This window comes from Bufo gargarizans, chromosome 9 (genome assembly GCF_014858855.1).
Source record: "Bufo gargarizans isolate SCDJY-AF-19 chromosome 9, ASM1485885v1, whole genome shotgun sequence".
NCBI classification, from domain to species: domain Eukaryota; kingdom Metazoa; phylum Chordata; class Amphibia; order Anura; family Bufonidae; genus Bufo; species Bufo gargarizans.
Genome location: NC_058088.1, coordinates 76,491,576 through 76,503,660, shown reverse-complemented (window position 1 = coordinate 76,503,660; position 12,085 = coordinate 76,491,576). Strand labels below are relative to the sequence as shown.

Sequence of the window (12,085 nt, the reverse complement as noted above, 5' to 3'; positions counted from 1 at the left end):
TTTGCTAACTTGGTCAACAGAAACTTTTAGGAAGATTTCTCAAGATTATTTTCTAAAATAAAATTTGCACAAATGGCATTTAAAAAGTTGCAAACATGAGTTTCTGGTGTCTGATAAATCTAGGTCTGCTTTGGAGTAGGGATGAGTGAACCTGAACTTTACAGGTTCGGTTTTCGGGTGGGTTAGGAATTCCGTTATGGATATAAAATGGAATTCGTAGACGGATTAAAAAACGGAAGCCTTTAAGAGGCCGTTAAGATCCATCATAATAGAAGTCTATGGCCAAGCATAACGGATCAGTTTGGTTTCCCTTGTGCAGAACTTTGTTTTCCATACTGCATAACGGGAACTAGACGGATCCGTTATGCTTGGCAATAGACTTCTATTATGACGGATCAATGCCTCTTAAAGGCTTCCGTTTTGCATTCCGTCTACGAGTCCATAACGGAGTCCCCTCACCACCCAAACACCGAACCTGTAAAGTTTGAGTTTGCTCGTCCCTACTTACGAGCTGTAGACACAAAGGGGGGCATTTATCATGACTCGTGCATCCATACGCCAGTCTTGATCTCCCTGCAGATGCCTCTCAACAAATCAGGCGCATCTCTGCCCTGCCGTTCACTGGAAACTGAGGACTACGCCAGTTACAGCCTGGTGTAGTCTTCAGCTATAACTTCCACCTCTTTCTGACAAAGGTTATAGTAAATGCGGTGGGCGGCGTGAAGCCCCGGACCCTTTCTTACCACTTCAGAAGAGTGCAAATTACAGGTGTATAGTAAATGGGTCGGGTTTATAAGTTTACGTCCAACAATAAGCTTTCATGTCACATTTACTCCTTCTGGAACTTTTCCAGCGATTAGTTGCCAATTTGTCGGCTCCAAACGGCTGCCATCACTGAATTGGCGCATGTGACATGAGTCATTTAGCCCAAACGCTAGCTCACAGAACAGATGCTGTTTATACAGTAACACCTCTCAGTACAAGTGGTGTAGGCTTTCATGCACTATGTGGAAATTATCATTTCTATATTGAACAGAAGGCCTAAGACCCGATGACACAACTGTAAGGAAATGGTGTCTAACCTTGACGGGATCATAAGGAATAGACAGCTGCAGGAAATTCCTTTAGGCAAGAGGTCCTCATTGTCCTCTTCATGTGGTGACCCTAAAGGTGGATTTACACGTCCAGATAATCAGACATTGCTGCAAACGTTTGTTTCCCATCCAAAGGTGCAGCCGGTCACCTGATGATTAGCCGAGCACCTAAATGATTGTTTTTGGTCAGCAGAACATGCGGCGTAAACAGCGATCTGCTGCCCAGAAACACTGGGAGGTTACAGGCAACGCTTCACCACCACTTAATGAGCATACAGTAGGTGTGCCCCCCTAGTGTCCCAACACAGTAGAAAGCAATGCTCCCTTACAGCAGTGAAGCCTGTATTGTTAATAAAATAAAAAAGTAACCCTCCCCTAGCCCCATTCCTCTGGTGAATGGAGCTCATCCTGCTCTCTCCAGCAGCAAGTGCAATGAAGGCTGGGGAATGATCATAATAAGGGTCCATTCACACGTCCACAACTGTTTTGCGGTCCGCAAATTGAGGATCCGCAAAATACGGACACTGGCCATGTGTGTTCCGCATTTTGCAGACCGCACATGGCCGACACTATAATAGAAATGCCTTTTTTTTGTCCTTGGCTGCGGACAAGAATAGGACATGTTCTATTTTTTTGCGGGCCCGCGGAACGGATGCTGTCCGCATCTTTTGAGACCCTATTAAAAATGAATGGGTCCACAGGAACGGATGCAGACCCATTTTGCGGATAAGTGAATGGACCCTAACCCCCCACCATGCACTGTTATTCAGTGCTGCAGGCTAGGTGTATGGTGGAGCAGGGAGATGTTGGCAAAACACAGAGACAGTTTAAATCGGGACATACCTCTGCTGTCCTGGGACCGCAGGACAGCCGACGAAATCCTTTGTGCGACTTCAACAAAAACTGACTTAATTCATGCAGCGGTGGGGTCCTAGGTTTAAATCCAACCAAGGACAACATCTGCATGGAGTTTGTATGTTCCCAACGTGTCTGCATGGGTTTCCTCCGGGTACTCTGGTTTTCTCCTATACTCAAAAGACATACTGATAGGAAATTTAGATTGTGAGCCCCATTGGGGACAGTGTCATGCTAATGTCTGTAAAGCGCTGCGGAATATGTCAGCGCTATATATTTGAGTAAAATAAATAATGAAGACATTTTTCCTGATTAGAAGCTGTTACAGCATACACTGGGCCAAATAGTACTCAGAGGAAAGCGCGCATGGGAGGATCCTGGGGGGGACAGTATGACACTACATGCTTGCTTTTGTTTACAGCATTTAAAAAAATTAGTCTAAATTGACCAACCCCTTTAATTGGAGTTTCCATAGAACAAAATATTTAATCCTTTGAGCTGGGTCAAAAATAGTTATACTCCCCCTCAATGATCCCTAATCGCTTCCATTGTAAGGATGCCAGGTTCCCTGCTGCAGCGATGATGTCCTGACACTGGGACACGTGCAGAGGTGGTAGAGAACTGCAGACGACTCGGCCCCTTGGAACAGGAGTGGTGGGGGATTGTTGAGCTACGTAAACTTTTTTATTTTTTCCCTAGAAGATGTTTGAAAATGTTTCTTCTCCCTGGAAAACCTCTTTATGTACTAATTAAAGACCAAAAGCCATTGTGGCCATGCAGTCTCTGGTGCAGACACATCGGCTGACCGTCACATGGCAGTCAGGCCGTCGCACTGCTACTAGGCATATAAATTGTGCTACATTCACTATGGCGCCCTCTCGTAGCTTGGGCCTTTTCCTGCTACTTTCAGCCATGCATGATTTTGCCGCCACACGATTAAACTGTGCTGAGCCCTCTTGTAGAGTGCTTATTAATACCATGTCTCTTTCAGAGACAAACAGCTTTCACTGCTCATCTAATTATATTCCCTCATTTACTTCCCCGTGATGTAATCTCCGTTCAGTCATTTACAGTTTGCACCATTCTGTATTTGTGAAGCCTTTCATAATGGTGTCTCCATACTGCTACACAGCATCATTTGGTCCCTGCAACAGAAAACATCAAATGAGGCGTGCAGAAGAGTTAGATATTTTTTGTTGTTGCCTCCAGCACAAAGAAACTGATATGTGAAGCCAGCAAGGACAGCTGTATTAATGCTGCTCAGAACGCGGGATAATGGGCCTCTGTAGATCAGTATATGGAGGTCTGAAGTGACACAGCCGTTCCACTGCTTCTCTGTTTAGTAGCGGTCTCCTCTGATACCGACCTGTAGAACCGCGATTGATAACTGTACCCTATTTATTCCACAGAGGGACTTAATGCTGAGTATGTGAAAGGAGAGAACATGGAGAATGTGATGACAGAAGAACCTCAAGGTGAGACAAGTGTTGAGCTTCCACAGGATATAGGATACCGGTTAGATCAGTGGGGATCCCACCGCTGGAACCCCCACCGATCACAGGAACGGAGGCCCCACACCCACTGGAATGAATGGAGCAGCCGGTCAGGCATGCCGTGCGGTGCGGCCATTCCATTAATTTCTATGGAAATTCCGGAGATAGCCGCTCTACTTGGCTATCTCCGGAATGCCCATAGAAATGAATGAAACGGCTATGTGCATGCCCAATCGGCCGCTCCATTTATTTCAGGGGACTGGAGGGGGTTCTTGTCACTGGTGAGGGTCCCAGTGGTAGGACCCCCACTGATCTAATAGTTATCCCCTGTCCTGTGGATAAGGGATAACGTAAAGTAACTGGAATACCCCTTTAATGTTGTATTCCTCTTTTAATGTTGAATGGGAAAATGTTGATCAATCCATTTCTCTGCATCTTTACATCATGCACTGAAGTAAGACGTGTGCCAAGTCCGAAAAACAAAATGTAGTTTACGGATTGATAATGACTAGAAGAGTATAAATATGTAACAATTGGCATGAATGCCCACTCTGGGGCATATTTTCTATGAATCTTAAAGGGGTTGGCCTGTGTCCAGTATTTATCACAGGGTAGGTGATATATATTGTATGTGACCACTGGGTCTCCCACCAGTCATTGTGTGTATGGGACTGGCGCTGCAGTCAGTAAATGGCGCAGGGACTTGAGAGCAGTCATTTTGTGATTGTCGGGTGCAGTGATCATCCAGCGAGAATACATGTGGATACAACTTTAAAGAGCGTCTGTCATCACTCCTTTTAAACCTGCATGGTAAGGTTAATCATGCTGATTAAATTAATACCTTTTGTTTCTAGGTTGAACCACTGCTGAAATATCTTTACTTTTATTTATAGGCAAATTAGTTATTTGAGCACAGAGGGGCTGGGCGAGGGCTAGACCTCTCGCCTAGCCCAGTCTTTTCATGCCTCCGCTGTGGCTCAGTCATTGGTCGTCCAGCGATATTATGGCGTACCCCGTCATTGGTGTCAGTGTGTTTTAGTAAAATCGTGCATTTCACTAGGACGTGCTGCGGTAAATATGTGGGTGCTGGTGCTCGCTGAAGACGAGCTGTACAGGAAGGATACATCCTTCCAGCAGCTGCGCGCCTCCAGTGCCTGTGAAGCCTTAGTATTCAGAAAAATGGACCCCCGTAAGAGTAATCTCGTAAGAGTAGTCAAATAAACAATATTGTGGTAGAATAGGTCAGTGATGAGTTGGTTTAAAGGATCACGGAGCTTTCACAAACTTTTGATAACTCATAGAGACATATCAAAGGTTTTGATTGGTGGGGGTTTGAGTGCTGAGACCCCCCCGCTAACTCCCATAGCTCTCTATCATTCCTCGCTCACACAAGCAGGAAGGGGCCCATAGACTTTCTATTGAGTGTATAACGCTTCTTTTCCTGCAGCAAGGAGAGAGTGGGGCTATGCAGGTGCTTCTGTCTCCTCGTTCTAGCGATCAGTGAGGGTCTTAGAACTCAGGCCACTATGACATACCAAAAGTTTTGTGAAAGCTCAGTCACCCTTTAAGCAAAAACGTCTGAGTTGTATCAAATACCGTGTGCACCATTTTGACAAATTGACCACATTGCACCATTTTCACAGTCCAATCTCCCTAATGCATAAACAATTATCTCTCTACTATTCCTTTTGCTGCTGTTCACAAAAACAATTGTTCCTAGGGAATTGTGCACTCGAGCAACCTAAAGGTTTCCACACAGTTGGATAAGGTTCTGTTCACATCTGTGATAGAGCTTCTGTTTATAATGGGAGAGGAAGCCATAACCCTAACCCTGGGTTCAGACCTGAGCGTTTTACAGCGCGTTCCTACGCGCTGTAAAACGCACAACAGGCAAGAACCAATGATTCCCTATGGGAATGGTTCTCACCTGGGCGTTTTACAGCGTGTACGATCGTGCTGTAAAACGCCCGACGCTCAAACAAGTGCTTGAGCTTTTTTTTGGCCGTTTGTCGCGCGTTCCCGCACATAGCTATTCGGGAACGCGCGACAATGTGTGCACGCCTGTCTCTGTATGCGCGATTGTAAACGCCCGTACAATCGCGCATACAGAGCGCTCGTTTCAGAACGCTCAGGTCTGAACCCAGGGTAAGGGCTCATGCACCCGACCTAACACTAAGGGCTCATGCACCCGACCTAACACTAAGGGCTCATGCACCCGACCTAACACTAAGGGCTCATGCACCCGACCTAACACTAAGGGCTCATGCACCCGACCTAACACTAAGGGCTCATGCACCCGACCTAACACTAAGGGCTCATGCACCCGACCTAACACTAAGGGCTCATGCACCCGACCTAACACTAAGGGCTCATGCACCCGACCTAACACTAAGGGCTCATGCACCCGACCTAACACTAAGGGCTCATGCACCCGACCTAACACTAAGGGCTCATGCACCCGACCTAACACTAAGGGCTCATGCACCCGACCTAACACTAAGGGCTCATGCACCCGACCTAACACTAAGGGCTCATGCACCCGACCTAACACTAAGGGCTCATGCACCCGACCTAACACTAAGGGCTCATGCACCCGACCTAACACTAAGGGCTCATGCACCCGACCTAACACTAAGGGCTCATGCACCCGACCTAACACTAAGGGCTCATGCACCCGACCTAACACTAAGGGCTCATGCACCCGACCTAACACTAAGGGCTCATGCACCCGACCTAACACTAAGGGCTCATGCACCCGACCTAACTCTAAGGGCTCATGCACCCGACCGTATGTATTTTGCAGTCTGCAAAAAATATGGATCATATCTGTGTGCATTCCATATTTTGCGTAACTGAACAACTGGCCCCCAATAGAACAGTCCTATCCTTGTCAGTTATGCGGACAATAATAGGACATGTTCTGTTTTATTTCCCGGAAATAAGGAAACTGAATGCACACGGAGTAACTTCCTTTTTTTTTGCGGGCCCACTGAAATGAATGGTTCCGTGTATAGTCCACAAAAAAAAACGGAACGGACACGGAAAGAAAATAAGTTTGTGTACATGAGCCCTCAGCCTTATCCATCATATAATAAAGTTAGAATGGGGTTCCATTATGGTTTCTTTTGCTGTACGCTGCACTATTCTTGCAATTAAAATTACTGGAATCCTAGACAGAATGCAGATGTGAACATAGCCCAGCAGCTGGGCGAAATGGGTTTGATAAGATGTTGGCGATGACTATGTGAGCCTTGTAGTCTAACAGATTTACCTTTCCTTTTTCAGTGAAATATTCAGCTTTGGAGCCTCAGTCTGCTGCAGTGCCCACGGGAGACCCATCAAAAGTGTGAACAACGCAGCCAGACAGTTATATTACCCATGGTATCCGTTATGAAAACAGCTGAGTAGGAAAAGTATTTCCTATAGCTGCCTAATCGCTATTATCTCACTACCGAAATGACAGAATCTGATTACAATGGGAAAATCCTTTTGGTTTCCTTGCCACTCACTTGCATAAATACTCCACCTCATTTCTGTTGGGGGTTGTACATTTGTTTCTTATTTATTGGGGATCATAGCTCATAAGCTTAGGATTTGTATCCATTGTATTTGGATGATCCCTTTAAATGTGTTGTACATTTTAGCTTTTTAGGTTATTTTAATTTATTTTATATGGCTTTCTAATATGCAGAACAAACTAGATGTAAATGCTATGTACTCCCTTTATTTTCTGCCCAAATGCATCAGTTTGTTTCTATAGCTCCTATGCAGACAAACACATCCATGTCTATGGTAACAGACCACATACTCTGCGTTGTCTGATCCTGCAGCCATACTCCCATCATCTGGTCCCAAATTCTTATTTATTTGCCTGTTAGGTTAGCAAGAAGGATCTGACTACAGGGCGTGTTGTCTGTTACCATAGAAACACACAGATCTCAGCAGAGGAGCCCAAAACACAGCAATGGGAAAACTTTTGATTAGGAATATTTGCACAGATGCTTCATTTTAGATAAATTGGAGCAATTTAAAAATGGTTTGTGAAGTTGGACACAGCCTTTAAAAAGTCCCCGAGTTTTCATGTCATAGAGACATTAAAAAGTTTGATTTGTGGGGGGTCTGATCTCAGACCTCGCCAATTTCTAAAACGAGGAGAGAGAAGAGCTTGCACGCTCTCCTTGCTGCAGGGGACGGAATAGAGAAGGACTCATTGACTTCTACTGTAGTGAGGTTGAGGGAGTGCCTTCCGTCTCGTTCTAGCGAGTGGCAGGGTCTCCGCACTCCCACTAATCAAACCGTTTGATATCTCTCTGCCATATCAAAATTTTCTTTTTTTTTTCTTTTTAATCAGTGACCCTTTAAAACGAAGCTTCACCTTTGATTAATATTGGCTATATAGTTATTCAGTGTTAGGGCTCATGCACACAACGGTATGTATTTTGCAGTCTGCAAAAAATATGGAGGACATCCGTGTGCATTCCGTATTTTGCAGAACAGCTGGCCTCTAATAGGACAGTACTATGCTTGTCCGTAATGCGGACAATAATAGGACATGTTCTATTTTTTTGCGGAACGGAAATACGGACATACAGTAACTGAATACACACGGTTAAACTTCCGTTTTTTTGCGGATCCATTAAAATAAATAGTTCCGCATACGGTTCACAAAAAAATAAATAAACGGAACGGACACGGAAAGAAAATACGTTCGTGTGCATGAGGCCTTATTATGGCTTCACTCTTATTTATGATTGTTAATACCATGACTTGTCTGCTTAATAATACACAAATTCCTAATCTGCATTAACACAGGCGAATACCTAATACATGACCTGTTTTAAAGAGGAGCTTTACAGAACATGTTTTTAGCGATGTTCTACTTGTTCCCTGATCTTTTTCATACCACTTTTATCACTATATTTTAGATACTTCACACTGGGATTCTGAAATATCACAGATTTATTTTCACTAGTTACTGACGTCCACACAATTGGATGATATTTCCTGTTTTCAGCGGCTCTGTTTTTCAGTGTAGAATGGGACAAGGTCAGCAGAGTCATCTCATTATCATTAAAGGGAGGAGTCCCAAGTTGCATGTCTACTGGTATGAAATAATAGATAGGATTTTTAGAGTTAGATTGGAATTGGATCCACTTGTGAACAGAATAAAAGCAATTATGTCTTTGTTATTTGTAGCTAGGAATGTTATATTAACTAACTGGATTATAAAGGAACCTCCTAATTTGAAGGTGAAATCCCTGGTAAATGAATGTCTAAGAAAGGGAAAAGAAGTGGGCTAGAAGAAACGGTTGATAATTTTTTATGGATATGAGAGGCATGGTTGAAACATGAGGGATACAAAGAGTTTTCTCCCCCTTTACCAAATAGTGGTGTGGTGATAGGGGGTGGATGCTTGTTAGAAAATGGTTTGTATTGTTGGTATTTCTATAATAAAGATTTTTTTAAATAATTAAAGGGTAGGGAATTGTTGGGGTTGTCCACTCTAGTATCTGACCACTTCAATTGTCGTAACCTGTGACCAATTAAAAAACAAAATTCAGCTTTTGATGGTCCAGCCTATTCCTGCACACGTCTGGTCTGCGCCAGACTGTAAGCAGCTTGGTCCCATGAATGGTGTGGTCAATCAGCGGCCACGTTCTAGAAGGACATGTCACTAGCAGTGATGTGCCGTTGAGTGGCCACAGAGAGGTTTTTTTTTTTTTTTTTTTGTGCTGCAGGTTACAACCATTGGGGTTGTTGTCCCCTAGGCCAGACAACTCCCTTAAATGCTCTGCTGGAGGCCTAGGTAAGGCAGGGGCCTAAGACTGTACACAGATAAAGCTCTGTATGCCTCTTCCCTATAACTCCCTGGTTTCTGGGCTGTGCTTCATCTTTTCCTGGAGACTGCCGATCAATACTTTTCTGATTGTTAACACGAAAAGCAGTATACTCTCTATACATGGAGTACCACCCAAATAAATTCTGTTCTTAAAAATAATTAAAAAAAGGTTACCTTTAAAAAAAACATATTTCACTTGTTAATCAAAATCCTAAGGCATTTGTCTCGCCGTGTAATGACAGCACACTTTGTAAAAACGGTCTGTACCAATTAGCCGCAGTGATGCCTACTCCTGCTACAAAGGATTATGATGATAATTAGACCAGAGACACTGCTGGGATAAGAATTAGAAGAATGTCGAGCAGCTTGTTGACGGTCTCCAAGCAGCAACACAGAAAAACCAACTGGAATTAAAAGTGAAGGCAGCAAAATGTTATTATTCTGTATTGCAAAGGTGCTACATCCTACATTTGCTGGCTATACAATCCTTAGGATAGGTCATCAATAAATATAACTTGGACAACCCCTTTAATTTCCTCCAACCACTTTCTGGTTACAGCATTAGGCCGAATGCACACGGCCGTGTTCCGTGGCCGAGAGCGGTCCGTGGTATGCCGGGCTGGATTCCTGTTCAGAGCAGGAGCGCATGGCGTCATTGGTTGCTATGACACCGTGCGCTTCATGCCGCCGCTGGACTACAGTAATACACTATTGTATTACTGTTGTCCAGCGGCGGCATGAAGCGCACGGCGTCATAGCAACCAATGACGCCGTGCGCTCCTGCTCTGAACAGGAATCCATCCCGGCATACCACGGACCGCTCTCGGCCGCGGAACACGGCCGTGTGCATTCGGCCTTAAGTAGATTCTGCTCTCTGATGATTAACACTGGATGCAACCATTACATACAATTTTTGCCAGCTTGGCCATTTTTAATTCCTCAATACCAAAGGTATTCTCCAGGATTAGAAGAAAGGGTCATGTTATTTCTTTCCTCCAGACACAGCACCGCTGTGGTCCATGGGCGGGCTGTTTATGATATACCAGACACAATCCATGGACAGGATTGACATTGTCTAAAGGGGGAGGGGAGCAGAAGCTACGAAGAAGTCTTCAATTTCACCCTTCTTTTAAAGAAGCACTCCCACAAAAATCTTTATTTTCTGACCTGTTAGAAAGGTAAATGATGTAAATTGTAGTGAAGGTCATTTTCTTACCAGTGAATGTATTTGTGAGTTATAACCTCTCTCCTTATCCTCAGCTGTGTCATGTGACCAGCACTCTAATCTCCAACAGACACAGGACAAGAAGTCAGTTACTTACTATTCATTCCTATGAGACTGACATTGAGGCTCCCATAGGCTTCTTGTCCACACATAAGATGCTGTGTTATTTGGAGAGTCAGAGTGCTGGTCACATGACACAGCTTAGGATCAGAAGGGAGGTTATAACAAAACAAATAAAATCTCTGGTAAGAAGATTACCTTCATTATAGTTTACATCATGTTCTAACAGGTCAGAGAATAAAGATTTAAGTGGGAGTGATTCTTTAAGTGATGGATATTTCTTAATTTGGTGCCTTGCTCATTGGATCACCCTAATGAAATCAAATCTTTTATGTGTAAAACCTGTCACCTTTAACTTTGTGTCACTGTCACAGCTGAATGAATTTGTCTGCTTTTGATGAACAAGATAAATGTTCCAATTTAAATAAATGGGTTAAAAATACATATTCTGTTTTTTTTACAGCTAAATTCATGTTTAACCTGTGCTTTTTCCCAACAGATGAACCACATTTATATGTATATATTCCAAGAATGAAAATTCTTGTTGCTGGTATACATGGAGTATTAACCCCTTAGTGACTATGCACGTTTTTTAAAAATTGCATTCCAAGAGCTATAACTTTTTAGTTTTTTCATCAATATACCTTTATGAGGACTTATTTTTTGCAGGACAGGTTATAGTTTTTAATGCACCATTTTGGGTACATATTATCATTGATTAACACCAGCTATCTGTTTTAAACCCCCTTTGTTTACGTCAGTAAAAAGGCGTATTGGTAGGACTGTTGCCCACCAAAATATAAGTTTAAGGGCTCATGCACACAAACATATTTTCTTTCCGTGTTACTCCGTGTGCATTCCGTTTCCGTATGCTCGTATTTCCGTTCAGCAAAAAAATAGAACATGTCCTATTGTCCGCATTACGGACAAGGATAGGACTATATTCGATTAGGGGCCAGCTGTTCCGTTCCGCAAAATATGGAATGCACACCGACGTCATCCGTATTTTTTGCAGACCGCAAAATACATACGGTCGTGTGCATGGGCCCTTAAGATATGGAACAAAGTTGCACTTAAACATAACCTTTCCCCATAAATATGGGATTTCCAAAAATAGCTGAAGATACTTGCTCAGCTTTTTCAGAACTCCCATAGAAGTGAATGGAGAGAGTCGTGCATGTCTGGCTACCTCTCCATTCTTGGTGCTAAGAGTGGGTTGTGTTCTTACGATAGGAGCGGGTCATGGTGGTGGGACCTGCACTAATGGACCATTATGGCATATCCAGTTAGATCAGGAAAAATGTAGCATTTTTTTCAATTTGAATAGCTTGTTATGGTACCTTCTGGTGTTCTTAAGATTCCCTTTCAGACGGTCTACCTCATGGGTCCGTTGTCTGTAGTCACACACAGTACTACAGTCTGTATGGTCTTCTACACGACAGGTGAAGTGATCGTACAGGCCAGCTAGTAAGAGCCAGCACAAGAGAAGTGACTTCTTACCGGCACTAATCACATTAGG

The 12,085-nt window shown here is 43.6% G+C and overlaps 1 protein-coding gene across 2 annotated transcripts in view; it reads left to right on the top strand.

Annotated features, from left to right (window-relative positions):
- The window catches only part of CD99L2 (CD99 molecule like 2), a 105,220-nt gene extending 95,336 nt beyond the window's left edge, over window positions 1-9,884 (top strand). For both annotated transcript variants that reach the window (XM_044306557.1, XM_044306556.1), the window contains 2 exons: window positions 3,359-3,424; window positions 6,728-9,884. In XM_044306557.1, coding sequence (XP_044162492.1) covers window positions 3,359-3,424; window positions 6,728-6,792 — 131 coding nt within the window. In that variant the 3' untranslated portion in view covers window positions 6,793-9,884. The remainder of the gene's footprint in view (window positions 1-3,358; window positions 3,425-6,727) is intronic.
- Window positions 9,885-12,085: the final 2,201 nt, after the last annotated feature.